At 45.8% G+C, this 22,496-nt stretch overlaps 1 protein-coding gene across 3 annotated transcripts in view; it reads left to right on the forward strand.

Annotated features, from left to right (window-relative positions):
• LOC126198433 (phospholipid-transporting ATPase ID) overlaps nt 1–22,496 on the forward strand; it is an 896,650-nt gene that overhangs the window by 370,995 nt on the left and 503,159 nt on the right. For 2 of the 3 annotated variants that reach the window (XM_049934741.1, XM_049934742.1), the window contains exon 1: nt 9,082–10,457. The exons of the other annotated variant lie outside the window; for it this stretch is intronic. In XM_049934741.1, coding sequence (XP_049790698.1) covers nt 10,010–10,457 — 448 coding nt within the window. In that variant the 5' untranslated portion in view covers nt 9,082–10,009. Of the gene's footprint in view, nt 1–9,081; nt 10,458–22,496 lie in introns of those variants that run through there. 3 annotated transcript variants of the gene reach the window in all.

The raw sequence follows: 22,496 nt of genomic DNA on the forward strand, positions 1-22,496 counted from the left end.
AGTTCTGCTCGTTCCTATCGTACTGGCAGTTCTGTACCTTCTTTGAAGCACCTGCTTCGGCCGCAACATCTCCCCAACTTCCGGAATACTCAGCTATTCGTTGTGAATGTGGTTAACCGTGTCGTGGTTGGGCATAACCATACACAATAACGTAGTGAAGGCATCATCCGTGTGCCCGGTACGGGAGACTCCTGTATGTCGATAAACCTTTCAGCTTTCGCCTCTAGCCAGCTCTGTAATTGAAGTTAAATATATTTCTTATTCCATATTTAAATGATAGCATCCACATTTTGTGTGCTGCTGTCTTTTTCGGGAATTGTAAAAAACATTCCGGACACATTAGGTTTTTCCAAATGTGAAAAAATGTTACAAAGTTCATGTACCTGAGACAATATATTCTATTAATATTTAAAAATGTGGAATTCGAGAAAACCTGACAGTACTGTATTTAATCATTTCTCTGTTACCTAAATACTCTGCTACATACCAATAATTTGTAAATGAAATCAGATGAAGTAGAAGTGTTATAAAAACTAGTTACCGGTTAAATACAGGTTCAAACAGAAGATATTTGAATTTAACACATATTTATACTTTCAAGAGATGTTCCATTGCAAAAACTTTAAAGAAACTCAGTTCACTTTCAAATATCACGTATTCCGTGGTAGAATCCCTTCTTCTGTTACGGGGTATAAGACGGTGCTCCACCCACGAAGTATGGCTGAACTGTTCACACATTACGTAACTAATTGTTTAAAAAATTATAGAAATTTACGCATCACACAATTCCGTAAGTGAAGGATTATCAGTATATTCCAAATACCTTCAATAAATTATACACTGTGAGACAAAAACAACGATGCACCACGATGGAATTATGCCAGCGGGACGGAAATCCGCAAATGTAATGTACATGTACAGTCAAATGATTACAGTTTCAGAAAAACTGGATTATTTATTCAAAACAAAAATGGTTCAAATGGCTCTGAGCACTATGGGACTCAACTGCTGAGGTCATTAGTCCCCTAGAACTTAGAACTAGTTAAACCTAACTAACCTAAGGACATCACACACATCCATGCCCGAGGCAGGATTCGAACCTGCGACCGTAGCGGTCTCGCGGTTCCAGACTGCAGTAATCAAAACAAAAGCTTCACAAACTAAGCGAATCAATAACGCGTTGGTCATTCGGCGTTGCATTGATTGACAAAGTTGTTGAGTCGTCCAGAGGGATATCGTACCAAACACTGTCAAATTAGCTGTTAGATCGTCAAAATCCTGAGCTGGTTGGAGAGCACCGCCCATAATGCTCCAGGCGTTCTCAGTTGGGGAGAGATCCGGCGACCTTGCTGGTCGACGTAGGGCTTGGGAAGCACGTAGGCAAGCGGCAGAAACTCTCGCCGCGTGCGGGCGGGCATTATCTTGCTGAAATGATAGTCCAGGGTGGTCTCCCAGAAAGGGCAACAAAACGGGGCATAGAATATCGTCAACGTATCGCTGTACTGAAAGGGTGGCGCGGAAGATAGCCAAAGCGGTCCTGCTATGAAATGAAATCGCTCTACAGACCACGACTCTGTGGGTGTGTATAGCGGCCGACAGTCGCTTTGGTGTCCCACCGCTGTTTGGGGCGTCTCCACACACGTCTTCCCTGGTCATCGGCCTCTTTTCGAAGCGGGACTGTACTCCAGTTAATGATGTTACAAGCCGAATGCACTCGACACGATTGCAAACGGGCTTATTGGTTTACGGGGGTAGTCGGCACAAGTGGCGCCGTGAATTCAGCACCCTTTCTATGAGCCGCCTGTTAATGGTCCTTGTGGCCATTAAAGCACCGGTTACACATCGGATCGATGATAACGATGAATCTGGGACTCTGAATGTCTCTCTGACGACTGTCGGCCCTCTAGTTCCGTCGTCTCTCTAGGTCAGGGCTTAACAACTGGCCGGTTTTGAGCGCGAGTACTCGCGTCTGCTCAGGCACCTGCTCGCGAGCAGGTGCAAGGTCGCCGAGTAGGTAGACCAGGGCTTCACAACATACGTGCTCGCGGAGCAAGCTGTGAGCAGCAAGGCGCGAGCACGGAGCAGCGCGAGCACGCTACCCCCACTACCGGACCAGCGGACTAGAGCGGAGAGAGGGGAGAGTCACGTGGGGCACACAACAGCTGCCGCCAGTCAATGTAAATCCGCGGCCACCTGCAGGGATATCACTCACGAATTATTACTGCGACAAATGAAACAAAGGAGAATGTACACATGCCACATAATTTTATTAGCTTAGTGTATGCCTCTACATTCGCATTAATTTGTGAACTGTTACAAAATAAAAGGTGTCACTGAAGTGTGGGATTCTCGGTTATCTTGTACTTTTTGCCCTTTACAATTGCGTCTATGTTCGGAGTAATTGTTCTTGTGCATTTTAGGCGCAGCGTGCAGTTTAAATTTCGATCAGACAATGCGTTTCCCAGGCGTGTCTTGTTACATTTCATTGCAGAGAACAGTTGTTTACAAACATACGTGGAACCGAACATTGATATTATTGTAGCCGCCAGTTTGTGCAAACGAGGAATTCTATCCTGAGGGAAGTGTCTGTAGAATTCCAAAATGTTTTTCTTGTTCTGAAATTTGTCTCTGTATTCTCTGTCACACTGCAGGTCAATAATTTCCTGCTGCAGCTCAGGACGAATCTCTTAAATATTCGCTGAATATGGAGAGAACAGATCAAAATCACTGTCTAGTGCTGTCAGATCTTGAAAGCGCTGATCAACTAAACTATGTGAATAACGTTCACAGTCTTTGTGAACATCTTGCATGGATGATAATTTAGGAAAATGAGCTAGGTTCCCTGTTTCCAGCTGACTCACCCAAAGTGTCAATTTCATTTTAAAAGCTCGTATTCGATCTATGAAATGACTAATTAGCAGATCTTTACCTTGTAGTGAAATGTTCAAAGCATTCAGATGGCTAGTTAAATCTGCTAAGAACGCGAGATCACATTCAAACGTGCGCGCGCATTTCCCCTTCCTCCCCTCCCTCCCTACTCCGCGACCTTGCACCTGCTCGCGAGCACGTGCCTGAGCAGATGCGAGTACTCGCGCTCAAAACTGGCCAGTTGTTAAGCCCTGAGGTAGACTCTGCGTTCGGCCATGGTTCACACTTTCCTGACAACACCGCCGAATATTGGCATCGTTTCTGTTTGGATGTCAAGCGATTCGCGGTCTCTTTGAGCTCAGTTACATGTCCTCTCAAATGCTGACATCTTCGTATATTGTTACCGCTCCTGTCTGCAAGGCATAGTTACTGTCCTATTGAGTACACGGAACGAAATTCGCAAAGTCCTTATGCCCTGGTATCGACATACCTCCTGCTTCCTGCACTATGTGATCAAAAGTATCCGGACACCACCAAAGACATACGTTTTTCATATTAAGTGCATTGTGCTGCCACCTATTGCCAGGTACTCCATGTCGGCGACCTCAGTAGTCATTAGACATCGTGAGAGAGCAGAATGGGGCACTTCGCGGAACTCACGGACTTCGAACGTGGTCAGGTGATTGAGTGACACTTGTGTCATACGTCTGTACCCGAGATTTCCACACTCCTAAACATCCCTAGGCCCACTGCCTCCGATGTGATAGTGAAGTGGAAACGTGAAGGGACACAGACAACACGAAAGCGTAGAGGCGGACCTCTTCTGTTAATTGTCAGAGACCGCGGACAGTTGAAGAGGGTCGTAATGTGTAACAGGTAGACATTGATTAGACATTTATCCAGACCATCACTCAGAATGCATCGATCCACTGCAACTACTATGACAGTTAGGCGGGAGGTCAGAAAACTTTGATTACATGGTCCAGCGGCTGCTCATAAGCCATGCATCACAAACCGGTAAACGTCCGTCCCCGGTAGCTGAGTGGTCAGTGCGACAACATGTCAATCCTAAGGGCCCGGGTTCGATTCCCAGCTGGGTCAGAGATTTTCTCCGCTCAGGACCGGGTGTTGTGTTTTCCTAATCATCATCATTTCATCCCCATCGACGCACAAGTCGACGACGTCACGTCAAATCAAAAGACTTGCACCCGGCGAACGGTCTACCCGACGGGAGGTTCAAAATGGCTCTGAGCACTGGGACGTAACTTCTGAGGTCATCAGTTCCCTAGAACTTAGAACTACTTAAACCTAACTAACCTAAGGACATCACACACATCCATGCCTGAGGCAGGATTCGAACGTGCGACCGTAGCGGTCGCGCGGTTCCAGACTGTAGCGTCTAGAACCGCTCGGCCACTCAGACCGGCCCGACGGGAGGCCCTAGCCACACGACATTATTATTATTATACTCCGGTAAACGACAAACGACGCCTCGCTTGGCGTAAGCAGCCAAAACATTGGACGATTGAACAGTGGAGAAACGTTCTGTGGTGTGACGAATCACGGTATACAATGAGGCGGTCCGATGGCAGGCGAATGCCTGGTGAACGCCACCTGCCAGCGTGTGTAGTGCCAACAGTGATGTTATGGTGTGGTCGTGTTTTTCATGAAGGCGCTTGCACCCCTTGTTGTTTTACGTGGCGCTATCAAAGCAAAAGCCTACATTGATGTTTTTAGCATCTTCTTGCTTCTCACTGTTGAAGAGCAATTCGGGGATGGCGATTGCATTTTTCAACACGATCGAGCAGCTGTTCATAATGCACGACCTGTGGCGGAGTGGTTACACGATAACAATGGACTGGCCTGCACAGACTCCTGACCTGAATGCTCTTGAACACCTTTGGAATGTTTTGGAACGCCGACTTCGTGCCAGGCCTCACCGACCGACACCGATACCTATCCTCAGTGCAGCACTCCGTGAAGAGTGGGCTGCCATTCCCCAAGAAACCTTCCAGCGCCTGATTGAACGTATCCTTGCGAGAGTGGAAGTTGTCGTCAAGGCTAAGGGTGGGCCAACCCCATATTGAATTCCAGTTTACCAATGGAGGGCGCCACGAACTTGTAAGTATTTTCAGCCAGGTGTCCGGATACTTTTGATCACATAGTGTATCCTTGCCAGCTGTGCGGTGAAGTTGCGCTGCAGCGTCACACATTCGTCCATACGCCGCCAAGATTTAACAGTTTACATTTTCCTTCGATAAATGTACAAATACCCAGTTTGCGTAACTCCTTCATAGAGCGTCATTTTTTTATTAGTGTGTACATAACTTAAATATGAAGAACTCAAATCATTTATAAATACTGCACAAAAACAACGTCATGTCTCACAACAACAGAAACTGTAGAAAATGCAAGAAACTGCTTATGGCAGTAGGCTGTCTAGAGCGCAACCGTTCTTGTGATTCCGAAATCGGTCTCTACAGGGTGAAAACTATTTAAACCGACAAACTGTGGGAGGTTGTAAGGGACATCAAAACAAATATTTTCCCTAATGTAATTTTTTCCTATGAGGATTATTTAAATCGGTGGAGGCCGTATTACGCTCTTCAGTTGTTAGAGGCCGTATTACGATCTGCAGTTGTTAGAGGGCGTATTACGCTCTTCAGTTGTAGACAACTGCTGTCCACCAGTGTAGTAGTGCATTGTCTCTGTTTACTAATGGAGCGATACACCTGGAGTGGGTACACTGATATGGTTGGTGCGCACTACGTAGCGCACCACAACGGACGAGCTGCACAGCGGGTTTATCAACAACAATATCCTAATCGCCGTATCCCGCATCATACGACCTTTGCTGCTATGTACCAACGTTTGCGAGAGACCGTGTTATTTAGCAGATTACCTGGACAGGGACGCCATCGTACGGTAAGAACGGTGCAATTTGAGGAAACTGTCTTGCAGCATGTGGAGCGGGATCCTTCAATCAGCACTCGTGCAATTGCACGTAACATGGGGACGAATCAGACGAATGTAAGAACAGTCCTTCAAGAGCAATTGTTACGTCCATTTCACTTACAGCGTGTCCACAACCTGGGACCAGTTGATTATCCACCCAGAGCACAGTTCTCGCACTGGTACCTGGAACAGTGTGAAATGCATCCTACATTTCCATCCTCTTTGTTGGCCGGCCGGAGTGGCCGAGCGGTTCTAGGCGCTTCAGTCTGGAACCGCGCAACCACTACGGTCACAGGTTCGAATCCCGCCTTCGGCATGGATATGTGTGATGTCCTTAGGTTAGTTAGGTTTAAGCAGTTCTAAGTTCTAGGGGACTGATGACCTCAGCAGTTAAGTCACATAGTGCTCAGAGCCATTTGAACCGTTTGAACCATCCTCTTTGTTGTTTATCGATTAAGCAACGTTCGGGCGTGATGGAGTCTTCAACATGTACAATTCGCATGTTTGGAGTGAGGATAACCCACATGCCACAGTTACTAGCGCTCATCAAGAGGGGTTCTTCGTTAATGTGTGGCTCGGTGTTGTTGGGGACTGTTTAGTTGGGCCGTATCTGGTACCTAGGCCATTAAATGGCAGGCACTATTACAATTTTGTCGCCAGAGCATTCGCAGAATTGCTGGAAGACGTCCCGCTCCCTAAAAGACAACGCATGTGGTTCCAACATGACGGGGCGCCGGCACATTTCAGTCGTCGTGTGCGTCGATTCCTGGACCGACGGTTCCCAGGAACGTGGATTGGCAGAAGTGGTCCTGTACCATCGCCTGCTCGATCCCCTCTGGACTTTTTTGTGTGGGGAGAGATGCGCAACCTTGTTTACGCAACCCCTGTTGCATCAGAAGGGGATCTGGTTGCCCGGATAGTAGCAGCAGCAGGAACAGTTCAGAATACTCCTGGGGTTTTTGCCCTTGTCAGACAGAACATGATCCGACGGTATAACCCTTGTTTAAGTGTCAATGGAGGCATTTTTGAAAATCTACTGTAATTGAAATTGGGTTGTGTTAATGTGTTGTCTCTTGGTGATAAGAAAATGTAAACCTATTTGTTGGTTTAATTAATTTGCCGCCAGAGAAATCTTCCTCTACCGGTTTAAATACTCCTCATAGGAAAAAATGACATTAGGGAAAAATATTTGTTTTAATGTCCCCTACAACCTCCCAGAGTTTGTCGTTTTAAATACTTTTCACCCTGTAGATTGCAACACCGACCAAGAAACATCATATGTTCGTAGGGACAACACACACCCCTACCATTTTATATTTAAGTGTATCGCCTAGCGCAAATGTTGACAGAAGGACTTATTATTGATCAACTACGCCTTTATGGTAAATCACTGAAACACTAACAGCCGTACAATATCTGAGAGTATACACATGTTGCGGCCTAAATTCGAATGACCACGTAAAACTAGTCGAAAAGGAAGCAGATGCCTGGCTGACACTCATTGGAAGAATACTGGACCCATGCTATTCACAATAAAGGAACAGCTTACAAAAATCTTGTGTGATCTGCTTTTCACTGTGATCGATTTTTTTATTATTGCTCCTAACACTGGCAGTCGTGTGCTGAAAACGTCACGGAGAACTTGCTTAAAATATAATCGTTATTGCCAAATTGGTGGTGGGTAGATGTGCATATCGAGTGACACTGTGCTATGAAATTTGTATTTGCTCACCACCGTTTGCATACAACGTAAAGACAATTTGAATTTCATATCCCGTGAACGACAAGTCATTTGAGATGGAACACGTGTATCGACTTGTGGAATAGGTAAGCGGACGTGGCTTTCTAAAGGAAACATCACTGAATTTGGTTTAAGTGGTTCAGAGAAACCTCCATTTCGGTCGTAACTACACTCTAAAATGTCACAGAAATTTTTTAAATGTGTTGTTTTTATATTTCCCAATAACTGAAAAGTGAGAAACTGCCATAACAATAGATTAATGAGTATTTGCGTTATATTGAAGTTACTAGAACGATGGCAACAGCTCAGGTGCGAAAAGTCACATTACATGTAAGATGGCATAACGAAGTAATTAGAATGGCAAGTAATGCCTTTAAGAGCGACGAGATGAAGATAAATAAATAAAAGTGGTTACTAGCAGCAGTGAGTACTTTTTTATGCTAAGAGCGAAATCATTGTTTTCACAGACACAAGCACTTGTTAACAGCTTCGCAAAGTTTTTCGAAGGGCCGCACTTTCGGCTCTGAGTGCCAATTTTATTTATAATCACCACAATTGCAGTTTAGATTGTGGGGTCACTTTCAAGCCGAAACGGCGTATATGAATGTACACGTATTATGAACTATACATGTTCGGCAACATTAAATGTGGGTCATGGTGGCACGTAATATAAAGCTCATGTCAAAAACTTTAAGCAACCCCTGGCATTAATAAACTTTTCTCACCGCAGTAAACGTAATTAGCCTCCAGCAGCTGTACGCAAAAGAGAAAATATACTAATATGAGAGATTGTTGCATGAAGCTAAAGACAAAATAGTTGCAAAGGAACGTAATAGTGGTATGTCATCGTCGTCATACGTAAAGGGACTAACCCTAGCAATACCAAGACATTTTCCATAAGCGTAATAGCAAGGGGGTGGGAATGGGGGGGAGGGGATACTTTGTGCCCATCATCAAAAAAACCTAAACAAACAAATTTTGCTAAATGTATTTAACTTTTATTAACAACATGCTTTTCTAAAAAGATACCGATGTATAAGTAAGGTACAGAACCTGACAATATCTTTTAGCACAATATTAACAACAGCAAAACATTTTCCGTAATGTTTACACTGAGTGGAGTACTTTATATCCATAACAAAAAATTTAAAAATTTCGTTAATTGTCGTTGATTTTCATTCACGATATACTTCTTAATGGGCTAAGTTTAACTGAAAAATTTAAAATAGTTACCGAATCTGGAATAAGAAAGGATGAAAACAATGTATACTTTTTTATTAAAATTTTAAATATAAAGTAATTTTTCATTAAAATTTAAATATATAAAGTGCCTGACTGGGTTACGATATTGTCACTAGGTGGGCACCGCCCCGCACCGCCCCCCTGCTATTGCGTGGGTGAAACCTTTGACTATTTTTTCTTCCCAAAGATTATGTCGAGAAAGTGCTTTGTGTATAGGTGTGTCATTAGGTGAGTTGAAATAATGTTTGTGCGTTATGGCAGCGATACGAAATTAGTGTATTGTTGTAAATTTACGGAGATATTTCGCCTGGCTGCTTTTCAAATTAAGCGGCTGCTGTTTGCGACAGCATCGAACGTTAGAGTGTGCTGCCACATAGCGGCCACAGCAGCGCTGCGCTTGGGAAGTGGCCGACGGCGGAACTACTGAATGCGAGGGTAGACGTGCTAGCTGGTTGCCACCGTTTACAATTCAGAGTTTGCGGCGTAAAGCGTAAACGCATGGCAACTGGCGAATAGTATAGGCGTACTATCATCTCTCGCATTTGTTACGGTTAATGTGCGTACTTGATCTCTCTGAAGAAAACGAGAACTGTGCGGTTCCTTCGCTTTATCGATCGTGCTGTTGCTGGCGCTGCTCCCACGCGTCAATTGTTTCGCGTTGTAGTAGCGTCCCGCGGAGCGGCGCCCGTATCGCCTGCCCCACTGCTTAAGTCTGTCGTTATTCATTATACAACTGTTGTTAGATAAAAGTGTACGATGTAGCGCCGAGCTTGTTCGAAGGAGGCCCGAACGAGGGGTGGGATGAGAGCGTGCGATCCTGCGTGACTTCTGACGCGAGTTTCGCGACGTCGCGTAGTGCATCCATGTGTGAGCCGGTCATTCGAGTGACACGCAGCGCCACGTGTGGCGCGCGGCCACCCGCATAACTAACGGGCCCTACGCGAGCGCCGTTTGCAGTCAGTGTGTGATAAGTGCCCGCGTATGGCGAATCGCCGTTACTCGTGTGCGTAGCGAGAGCGGAGCGGCCGACAGACATGTAGTGGCCCAGGGAGTGCCACCTCCCTGAGCTCTGCCGTGTGCGTGAGTGTGAGAGCCGAGCGCGCGAACGGTTCACACGCGTGTGTGTAGTGTTTTTGGTTTCCTTCATCAGTTGTAGAGTGTCTATACTAGTCCTATTGTGCCGTATCGATTCCGGCGGACCAGATGGATCTGGACGACGCCGTGGAGCTGGAAGTGTTCGAGGCTGCGCCGCCCCCGGCCCAGGTGTCGGAGCGTCGCGCATCGTCCGCCCCCGCGGCTGTGGGGGCGGCGGCGGCGGTGACGACGGTGATCACGGGGGCGGGGGCGGACGCCGCCGCGCCGACGGCAACGACGACTGACACGGACGATACGGACGACCAGGAGGATCACGAAGGCGGCCGCAGGCGGCGCCGACGGAGACGGCGGAGGCGGAAAGGCTGCGGCGGACGGCGCAGCCGGAGGCGGAGCGGGGGCGGCTCCGAGACGTCGGAGGCGGCGGAGGCGGAGGCGCGGCAGCGGGAGCGCGGTCTCCGCGAGAGCCTGCTCACCGTGCTGGGCAAACTGGTGTGGCGTGGCGGCAGGCACCGGCGCAGCACGCCCCCGGAGTACTTGCGAGGCTTCGTCCCCGTCGGTGAGTCCCTCCTCCGTCACCTGTTCTAGTGCTGCCATCGCGTACGCCGCTGCGAACCTCCCAGAACTGTGTACCGGACCCAGACGCGATCGTACATAGGCTACGCTCTTACCGACCCTCGTCTCTACTTTCGTCAGCCAGTACCTCTCCCTTTCACGTACCTAAACTCGCTTTTCTTTGGGCAGGACGGTATGATGCACACAATTCCCTCAGATTAACAGTAGATACTTATACCCATCTACGTGTACATCCGTACAACAGCTGTGAAGTGAATGACAGAGAGTACTTCCCACAGTTATTAGGGCTTCTTCCCGTTCCATTCATGAGCGGAGCGCGGGAAGAATGGTTGCTTAAACGCCTCTGTGCGAGCTTGTTATCTAATTAGCCTAATACAATCCTCACGATCACTACGCGAGCGATACGTAGGGGGTCGTAGTATATTCCTAGATTCATCTGTTATAGCTGTTTCTTGTTGAAAGTTACCAGAATACTTTGCATCTGGCTTGTCTTGCCCTGCTCCGTACACGTTCAGTATCCGCTGTCCTATACCGCACACTTCAAAGATATTCTAGGCCGGCTCACGCGAGTGTTTTGCAAGCTATCTCCTTCGTAGGTTGATTGCGTTTCTGCAGTGTTCTAACCGAAGTCTGCCACTTGCTTTACGTACGACTGAACCTATGTAATCGTTCCATGTCATCCGTACAAACTGTTACACCAAAGTTGACCTATTCCAGTTGTGAACCATTGACGTTATAGTCCTGTGGTACCATGTTTTTCGTTTTGTGAAGTACGAAATTTCACTTTTCTGAATATTTAAAGCAAGTGGCTAATTTTTACACCACTTTGATATCATATCAACATCTGACTGAATAATTATACAGCTTTTTTTCAGATTTCACTATAGATAACTGCACCCTCTGTGAAAAATCTGTGGTTACTATTAGTATTGTCTGTAAGGTCAGCAACACACATCTTGAACGGCAAAGGTCCTAACATTATTCCCTGGGGCGCACCTCAAATTACTTCTACATTTCTCGATGACTCTCGCTTCTGCTTTAAGACTATTTTGATTTGTGCTTGTTAATCCCATTTGGAAAAAAAATAATCGTGGCTAAAGTATTGAACCTAGGCTTATGTCTTTTCGTTCAAACAAAGTTTTTATGTTTCTTGTAAGAGAGTGATACTATCTCATTTTTCTTTACTTTTTCGTGAAGAAGAGCAAATTGTCCGAAATACCGTGACGAGCATGGCGAAAGCATATCGCAGGCAGACACATTTTTCATTTCCTTCTAATGTTATATTTTTACTTCGGTTAGAACTCTGATTAGCCAGCTTGTTTCTTGCAGTCACATCCGTTACATGTTATCATCCTCATTCAGCCATCCCCGAAGACTACCCGCTTTCTTATAATTTATCTATCTATCTATCTATTTGTCGGCTTAGAAGCTATTTATCCCTCCTGAATGTCCGACATGTGATACTGACATGAGAGTGTTTGCAAGTTTTAATTTTTTTTTTTAGTTTTATAAATGAAATAGATACATTTAAAAAGTGAATAACAATAATGATGGGACAGTGTCAAAAACAAAAACAAATGACAGTATGTCACTTTAAAGGACCAAACAAAAATTCCTTTTTCCTCTCTGCTGAAATAAGTTTCAGTTATGCGTCTACGTTTGATATGTAACAATTTTCTTCATAAAACAAAATATAATTAAAGGAGCGTATTATTATCCTTTGTAAAATCTCTGTATTCGGATGATTTGTATCTCTGCAAGTCACTCGTCATTATGTCTGAAGTTTGGACGATGACTTCTCACTCGACTGCCAAAGAAGCCGAAAACATATTTGTGGTTAAATAGGTAATAGTTGTACAATCATCTGGAAAGTGTCCCTTGATATTTTGTATAGATATTTTTTTCTGTAATTCTGCCAGCGAGTAACGAAACAGACAGATAGTAAGAGCATATTTAAAAAACCACACGTTCCTAAGGTTGACAGAAAACTGCGGGAGACCAGTCTATATACAATTTGTTTCCAGAATGAACTGCGGGAGACCAGTCTATATACAATTTGTTTCCAGAATGTATCTTTTACTTTGCATCGACATGTGCGCTGTACTGTTGTGCCACACTGATGGACTGTTGAAAGTTGGGCTTATTGGCAGACGGAAGAAGGAGGATGAATCGCGAGTGCTGCCTCGATAGCCCAATTGATGAACAGCAATTCGCACGAACGGCGAGGTCCAGGCATAGTCAGGAAGTTCGATTACTGCGCTCTCTCTCTCTCTCTCTCTCTCTCTCTCTCTCTCTCACCATGGCTTTGCGACCACTTAACGTGAACGGTTACAGACTGCTATTACTTCTGCGCCACAACCTGCCACGCGTTGCGTCACGCGTGGTGTATTCGTTCTCTCCTCCTCCTCGACCATTACTATTGCATTCAAGGTAGCTGTACGGGAAGAATCAACGGGAGCAAATCTGTACAAAACCAACGCCTGTTTACATGAATCATCACCACACTACGTCTTCCGCTAGTATAACCATTTTCAATAGAAATTTCCGTTTTGAATAGCCTTATCTGCCCCGGTGTCTCATAAACCCGTTAACCTAAGGCGTATTACTGCCACGTAGACTACTGGCCATTAAAATTGCTACACCACGAAGATGACGTGCTACAGACGCGAAATTTAACCGACAGGAAGAAGATGCTGTCATATGCAAATGATTAGCTTTTCAGAGCATTCACACAAGGTTGGCGCCAGTGTTCAAACCTACAACGCGCTGACTTGAGGAAAGTTTCCAACCGATTTCTCATACAGAAACAGCAGTTGACCGACGTTGCCTGGTGAAACGTTGTTGTGATGCCTCGTGTAAGGAGGAGAAATGCATACCATCACGTTTCCGACTTTGATAAAGATCAGATTGTAGCCTATCGCGATTGCGGTTTATCGTATCGCGAATTTGCTGCTCGCGTTGGTCGAGATCCAGTGGCTGTTAGCACAAATAGAATCGGTGGGTTCAGGAGGGTAATGCGGAACGCCGTGCTGGATCCCAACGGCCTCGTATCACTAGCAGTCGAGATGACTGTAACGGATCGTGCAGCCATGTCTCGATCCCTGAGTCAACAGATGGGGACGTTTGCAAGACAACAACCATCTGCAGAACAGTTCGATGACGTTTATAGCAGCATGGACTATCAGCTCCGAGACCGTGGCTGCGGATACCCTTGACGCTGCATCACAGACAGGAGCGTCTGCGATGGTATACTCAACGACGAACCTGGGTGTACTAATGGCAGAACATCATTTTTTTTTTTTCGGATGAATCCAGGTTCTGTTTACAGCATCATGGTGTCGCATCCGTGTTTGGTGACATCGCGGTGAACGCACATTGGAAGCGTGTATTCGTCATCGCCATACTGGCGTATCACCCGGCGTGATGGTATGGGGTGCCATTAGTTACACGTCTCGGTCACCTCTTGTTCGCATTGACGGCACTTTGAACAGTGGACGTTACATTTCAGATGTGTTACGACCCGTGGCTCAACCCTTCATTCGATCCCTGCGAAAGCCTACATTTCAGCAGGATAGTGCACGACCGCATGTTGCAGGTCCTGTGCGGGCCTTTCTGGATACAGAAAATGTTCGACTGCTGCCCTGACCAGCACATTCTCCAGATCTCTCACCAAGTGAAAACGTCTGGTCAATGGTGGCCGAGCAACTGGCTTGTCACAATACGCCAATCACTACTCGTGATGAACTGTGGTATCGTGTTGAAGCTGAATGGGCAGCTGTACCTGTACACGCCATCCAAGCTCTGTTTGACTCAATGCCGAGGCGTATCAAGGCCGTTATTACGGCCAGGGTATTTGTTCTGGGTACTGATTTCTCGGATCGATGCACCCAAATTGCGTGAAAATGTAATCACATGTCAGTTCTAGTATAATATATTTGTCCTATGAATACCCGTTTATCATCTGCATTTCTTCTTGGTGTAGCAATTTTAATGGCCAGTAGTGTATACTATCCCTTTCAGGAGCCATACGGACTCGAATGCAGCGAGATAAGCAATCTGAAGATGACACCCGTATCGAAATATTTTACAGCAGTGTGATAAATGGTTTGATTATGATTGATAAAAATCACTATCGCATGTCAATTGACATTGGCTGTTGCTCTGATGTAGTAGAGCAAATACACGGAAAAAATCATATCTACTCTGGAAGTCACTGTACCTTGTACCAGTATTAACCACTCCCAGCTCTATTCCATTCACAAATGGGGTGAAGATAAAAAGGCTGTATTGTCAAGATCAGTATGAGAAATGTACTAAGATGGAGGGAGCAGCACTGTTGCAAGCTCATTATACTTGTTCCCTACATGATTCCATCAAGTTTCAGTTGAAGTTCTCCGAGTTTTACACTTTGATAGAGGCTGAATTTTCCCGTTCAATGCTAACGGCGCTTCACTGTTACACTTTCGTACTGGCTACATCGATCTGTCACATAATTGCAGGGTGCCTGATAAGTCACTCTCTCTTTTTGAGCAGTTATAATTTCTTTATTTATGAATCAATTTTCTTGGGGATACTTTTGATGGAAACTGCACTCCTTGACGCTCTGTTTAACATCATTTTAAACCTCCACGTAAGCTTCATCATTCTGTACGCATTTTTTAAACGGACTGGAACGTGCGATGCTGCTGCCTGCAACATATTAGGTGGAACTTTGGCTAATGGGTCAGATATTACGGCTTCCAATTCATCCAAGTTCCGTGGTTTTTTCGGTAAACCTGCTCTTTATCCCACCCCCAGAGAAAAACAAATCGCAAGGTGTTAAATCAGGGCTGCGGGCCTGCATTACGTCTGCGAATCCAACGACCTGGGAAATAATCAAGCAACCATTCGCGGACATTATTTGCAAAATGTGCCGGTGCTTCGTCCTGCATAAAGTGGAGCTGTGGGTTGTTCCATTGTGAAGTTAGTGGTCATACACGATCTTGCATCATTTCCAGGTATCTTTTCACTATTCATTTTCTTCGCAGAAAGAAAGACCAACAAATTCGGATGACGTGATACAACACCATACTGTCACCTCCCGACGCCCATGTCCTTTTTCAACACATTCGTGCGAATTTTCGGCTTCCCAATAATGGCATTTATACCTGTTTACAAATACTCCAGTGTGGAAAACGCTCCATCAGTCCATGGAATGTTCTCAAAAAGATCAGGCCAATTATCATTCCAACCTAAGAAAATTTCTACAAACTTTATTCTTTTGCCACAGTCATCAGAAACGGTTTCTGCACATAACGTGGCTTCCACGGCGCGGAAGTGAGATCTTCCTTAAGAATCGTTGCAACTGAGTAACGTGAAAGACCACTTTCACGAGATCCTTGACGCAGTGATTTCTTAGGGCACCTCGTGGACATTTCACGAACTCTGTCAACATTCTTTGGTGTTTTGAAGTCGGTTGTATTCCTGATCTTGCATCGGCGACACTCCCTTAATTTGTAATGACAGTTTTTAACTGTTTTTGCATCCAGTGTTGTTTGGATGTCACGTTCAGTCCTCCGCCACCTTTGTACTCGCAACACAGATCGCCCGGCCTTATAAGGAGCGTCTATTTTGGCTTATTCTTCAACAGTCAACACAGACACCATTTTCCAACTGAAACAAAAGAAAAAATGATGTTATACACAATCCCAAGGAGTGCTGTTTCTATCAAAAATGATTCTAAGAAAATTGGTCCGTAAATAAATAACTAATAAGTGTTTAAAAATAGAGAGCTATCAAACGCCCTGTATATAGCTGCGTCTCCCTGATTTGCCGACGTCACCTGTCAGGCGTATTGGGTTAGGAGAGGGGCAGTAGCGTCTTTACAAATGCAGAGCACTTCCCCAGAATGTTACCGACAAACCTAAATCATCCAATAAGCCAACTTCCCACTGATTTCACGAATTCCTTCGATTTCATATTGCTTCGTACTACTATCCAAAAACGTCACAAATTCAGGATACTACTAGCTTCCTTTACTTGTTTCTGGACAGTTTGTTCTTTTTATCCCCAACCAGTTTCAGGATTTTGTCCATAATTAGACAAAATTTTCTTTTCTTTACCATCTTTGAGTTGTGATTCTGGCAAATAATACACCAAATGAAAGAGGAACTCAAACCTTTTTGATTGTATATCTGTGCGCAACGGGAAGAGTGTGGAATGACAAAGAGTGAGTGAAAAACGTCTTGAACGAGTTTGAGTCTTTCACGCTTAGCCCCAAGAAATATCCCCGCGGAAACTTTATGGGCCATTCTTTTTCGGTGAGTCAACTGTAACCGATGTTTCTTATCTTGATGTGCTACAGCTATGGCCCGTGCCCAATTGGGAAGAAGGTGAGCCGGCCGCGGTGGTCTAGCGGTTCTAGGCGCTCAGTCAAGAACCGCGCGACTGCTGCGGTCGCAGGTTCGAATCCTGCCTCGGGCATGGATGTGTGTGATGTCCTTAGGTTAGGTTTAAGTAGTTCTCAGTTCTAGGGGACTTATGACCACAGATGTTGAGTCCCACAGTGCTCAGAGCCATTTGAACCATTTGAAGAAGGTGAACAACACATATTTATTCGGGAGCAAGATGGTGCGCCGCCTCAATGGCATAACTCAGTGCGCGACTGGTTAAACGACGTTGTATCCGACCGGTGCACTGGGCGAAAGGGGCAAGGTGACAAAGCATTTTATGCATGACCTCCACGTTCACACACGATCTGACGCGATCATGTGTGTGCGCCTCCGGTACCAGCTGATCTATCCGACATTGTTATCGCAACAGTTACTCCTGACACATTGAGTTGCTAAATTGAGTGTGCCGAAATGTCTGGTGTTCCTAATTTTCCTTTGTGGTGCTGAAACGTGGACAGTAACTGAAGGTGACCGCAAAAGAATAGATGCTTTTGAGATGCGGACATGCAGGCGGTTGCTGAGAATAAGATGGACGGCCAAACAACCAGCAAATCATCCTTCAAGAACTCACGGTCGAGAAGAGGTCAGGGATTTGTTTCCTGAGAATCCTGCAGTTCTTTGGCCACATTGTTCGATGACAAGCGTATAACTTGGAAAAGGTCGCCATCCTAGGCACAGTGAAAGGAAAAAGATTGCAGGAAAGGCCGAGGCGACGGATGGACCAGATAAAGGAGAAGACACACCAAACATGGGGCCAGCTTCTCTGAGATGCAGAAGACCGAGAAAAATGGACTCTTAAAGGAGAGGGTGCGATGGGTCATCAACATTCACCTATTAAAAATGGAGTATTGATGTTCACGTGGTTTTATATACCACATTTCTTTCCAGCCTGGTTACTAACAAATAACACAAGAAATTGTGGCGTCTCCAGGACCGTCTAGAGAATTTGTGTCGCTTAGTCAAGAAATAAATTTAGAAGAATTTCAGGAGAAAACAAAGGCGCAGGCAATGTAAAAATCATGTTCCCTGCCTACCGGCTGTATTATAACCTGCAAATACAGGGTGATTCAAAAAGAATACCACAACTTTAGGAATTTAAAACTCTGCAACGACAAAAGGCAGAGCTAAGCACTATCTGTCGGCGAATTAAGGGAGCTATAAAGTTTCATTTAGTTGTACATTTGTTCGCTTGAGGCGCTGTTGACTAGGCGTCAGCGTCAGTTGATGATAAGATGGCGACCGCTCAACAGAAAGCTTTTTGTGTTATTGAGTACGGCAGTAGTGAATCGACGACAGTTGTTCAGCGTGCATTTCGAACGAAGTATGGTGTTAAACCTCCTGATAGGTGGTGTATTAAACGTTGGTATAAACAGTTTACAGAGAATGGGTGTTTGTGCAAAGGGAAAAGTTCTGGACGGCCGAGAACGAGTGATGAAAATGTAGCACGCATCCAGCAAGCATTTGTTCGCAGCCCAGGAAAATCGACTCGCAGAGCTAGCAGAGAGCTGCAAATTCCACAATCAACTGTATGGAGAGTCCTACGAAAAAGGTTAGTTATGAAACCTGAACGTCAACTACCCGAGGCGATGGATCGGCCGCCAGGCAGCCCGTGACAGAGCACTTCATCACTGGCCTCCAAGAAGCCCTGATCTTACCCCCTGCGATTTTTTCTTATGGGGGTATGTTAAGGATATGGTGTTTCGGCCACCTCTCCCAGCCACCATTGATGATTTGAAATGAGAAATAACAGCAGCTATGCAAACTGTTACGCCTGATATGCTACAGAGAGTGTGGAACGAGTTGGAGTATCGGGTTGATATTGCTCGTGTGTCTGGAGGGGGCCATATTGAATATCTCTGAACTTCTTTTTGAGTGAAAAAAAACCTTTTTAAATACTCTTTGTAATGATGTACAACAGAAGGTTATATTATGTTTCTTTCATTAAATACACATTTTTAAAGTTGTGGTATTCTTTTTGAATCACCCTGTACAATGCTTAAGAATCAGTTCCGCCGAATGAGCTACACTACTTCATTTACGAGATCTAATATTAATTTCAACATGGAGTTGCCAGGGCTTACGAAGGGCTCGGCTGTTACGGAACTGGGGACCATCTTCAGGATGTTGTTAAGTGGACAGAGTAGGTGCCTCATTTTGTTTGCCCCGAGCATTTACGGCCTAAGCAGCTGTCCCGGTCGTTGTCAGAGAAAGTGCTCTTCTATCGACGGGCACGCGAAATGGGGCACTAAGTTAAAAGGTCAGACATCCAGACTGGCGTGGGCGACGAGTACAGCCGGGGGAAACTGGCGGCAGTAGCTCTCGAAGCGGGGACGCCTGTGCCAGAGAATCGACGCAGATACGTCACAATCGATCGCACGGAACAGTGAGCTCTTCTGCTTCCCTTTCCACGAGCCGGTGGCATACACTCGAAATGTTGAGAAGCCGCAAGTTATCTCAATGTCGTGGGGTCAATAGTACCCGTTTAACACTCAGCTTTCAACGTGTGGGTGGTAGCTGTTTTTGGATCCAGTGCTTGCAATAAAACCCTCCTGTGCAATCTGTGTCGGTAACACACTCGTGCGAGCGGGTTTCTAGGCGCTACAGTCTGGAACCGCGAGACCGCTACGGTCGCAGGTTCGAATCCTGCCTCGGGCATGGATGTGTGTGGTGTCCTTAGGTTAGTGAGGTTTAAGTAGTTCTACGTTCTAGGGGACTGATGACCTCAGAAGTTAAGTCCCACAGTGCTCAGAGCCATTTGAACCATTTGAACACACTCGTGTGGGAAGACGCTCGGCTCTATAACCGTTCCGAACGCTTGTGACGTAAGACATTTTTCAACGCCAGTATTTGCACAGAAAGAGAAGGAGTGGGAGTGCGGTAGAGGTCGTGACCACCGGCTCCATCGTCGACCGTGTCTCACAGAATGAGGGCACGCGACGCTGTCGATGGTCATGCGGTCGTCAGATCTGGACCTTGACCTCAGTGGTCCCCATTGACGCTATCCAAGTTGTGTCTGTTGTGTGTCAGCACAGGTTTTCACCTTCCCTCACAGGCGACCATCACAGTAGTATACACGACGCAGATACACACCAGAGACTGCGTAAGGAAAGCGACGGGAAATCACCTCTTCTTTGGCACCAATACTCCCGTCCGGCGTATTGGATCAAATTGAGCTTTAGGGTCTCAGTAAGTAATGTTGCATGAACCGAAGCAAGAAGTAGTTTTTTTGTGATCGCTTCATCTGAGAGTAGCATGTGCACCGTACATGCTCAATCATTTGTTGGATGTATTAGTCTCTGTCTTGCCGTGGCACGCTTGCACACTCTGGAGTTCCCTTTAGTATCAGTAGGAGTACGACACGGGTTCTACCAGCTTGTCCCGTCATCTTGTCACCGATTCTGCGGAGACCCTCCTTATTCCTTTTCCTACCAGTCCATGCAATTTTTCAGTAACGCTTTGTTGCATCTAAAACCCTTAGACTCTCTTATTTTCCTATTTTCTTACAGCCCAGTTCTCCAAACGTAAATTCTCAGGAACTCCTTCCTCAGTTAAAAGCCGATCTTCGAAGCTACCAGACTACTCTGGGGCAGGAATGCCCCTTTGCCGGTGCTAATTTGCATTTTTGTCCGCTTTGCATTGCCCGTCGTATGTTATTTGACTTCCGAGGTAGCAAAATTCCATAACTTGGTCTTCCGTTAATCTTATTTCCGTAACCCCTCAATTAGTCTTCATCGGTTTTGTTCTGAATCCATTTTCTGTACTTAATAGACTGTTCATTCCGTTCAACAGATCATGAAATTTGTCTTCGCCTTTTTAGAGGATAGCGATGTCATCAGCGAATCCTTTCACTGATATCCTGGATTTTAATCCGACTTTTATTGACACATTCCTGGGGTCAGATACATCACATGATCACACTGACAGAACCACAGGCCGTAGTCGCCGGCGCGGTAGCGGAAGCGTGTTCGGTCAGAGAGGCGCTGGCCCTCTGTAAAAAATAATGAGTAAAGCAATCAACGATCAGCTTGAACTCACGTCCTGTGACGTCCGCCGAAACCAAACGCAACGAACAGCACCGAACAAAATAAAGGGAAAAAAGTGTTCAGCGCGGCAGAACGCCATGCGCGGGGCCCGGGTTGGATTCGCGGCTGCTTCGGAGACTGGGTGCTGTATTGTCCTCTTTATCATCTCATCCTCATCGACACGCAAAGTCGTCGAAGTAGCGTCAACTGTAACGACTTGCACCAGGCGACCGGTCTACACGGCGGGACGCCCTCGTCGCACGACATTTCATTCCATTCCATTCCAATCCGACTTTTGAACCTTTCTTTTATTTTCGTCCTTGCTTCTTAGATATACAAGGGTCACTCCAAAAGAAATGCACACTTTTTTTTAATCCATCTTTTATTGCACATGTTTAAAAGTTTTACGGTGTGTAGATCCTTTAGGAACAATATTTTCGTTTCTCCACATAATTTCCATCCCTCTCAACTGCCTTGCGCCATCTTGGAACCAGCGCCTGTAAACCCGCATGGTAAAATTCTGGACCAACCTGTTGGAGCCAGTGTTTGGCAGCGTGCACAAGGGAGTTGTTATCTTCAAACCTTGTTCTACGAAGAGAGTCTTTCAGTTTCCCAAAGAGACAATAGTCACATGGAGCAAGGTCAGGACTGTAAGGCGGGTGTTTCAGTGTTGTCCATGGTTTTGTGACTGACTTTTGGCCGTGCATTGTCGTGCAACAGCAAAACATCCCGCTTTTGCCGATGTGGTCGAACACGACTCAGTCGAGCTCGAAGTTTCTTCAGTGTCGTCACATATGCATCAGAATTTATGGTGGTTCCACTTGGCATGATGTGCAGAAGCAAGAGTCCTTCGGAATCGAAAAACGTCACACCCATAACTTTTGCAGCGGAAGGTGTAGTTTTGAATTTTTTTTTATCTTGGGTGAATTTGCATGATGCCACTCCATTGATTGCCTCTTCGTCTCTGGTGAAAAATGATGGAGCCATGTTTCATCAACTGTCACAATTCTTCCAAGAAATTCATCTCCACCCTTCTCGTACAGTTAAAAATAATTTCCCTACATACCGTTCTTCTTGTTTCGACATCCTGGGAACCCACCTGGCACAAACCTTTTCCAACGCCAACATTTTCAGTATTCTGCAAACACGTTCTTCCCCTATCCCAACGTAGCGTGACAATTCGTTCACTGTGATGCGTCTGTCAGCACTCGCCAATTCGTCAACTCTCTGCACATTGTTTGGAGTGTGTGCAGTACGAGGCCCTCCGCTGCGAAGACAGTCCTCAATATTGCCGTGCCAGCTTTCATCACATAACCTGCTTGCCCACCGACTAACTGTACTGCGATCGACAGCAGCATCTCCATACACCTTTCTCAACCTCTTGTGGATGTTTCCCACTGTCTCGTTTTCAGAGCACAGGAATTCTATGACAGCACGTTGCTTCTGACGAACGTCAAGTGGAGCAGCCATCTTGAAGACATGCGGCGCCACTCACGGGAACAGGTTGAACTAAGTTTGGAAACAAGCGGGATGGATGTATCTACACACTGTAAAACTTTCACACATGCA

This window comes from Schistocerca nitens, chromosome 8 (genome assembly GCF_023898315.1).
Source record: "Schistocerca nitens isolate TAMUIC-IGC-003100 chromosome 8, iqSchNite1.1, whole genome shotgun sequence".
Lineage (NCBI taxonomy): Eukaryota > Metazoa > Arthropoda > Insecta > Orthoptera > Acrididae > Schistocerca > Schistocerca nitens.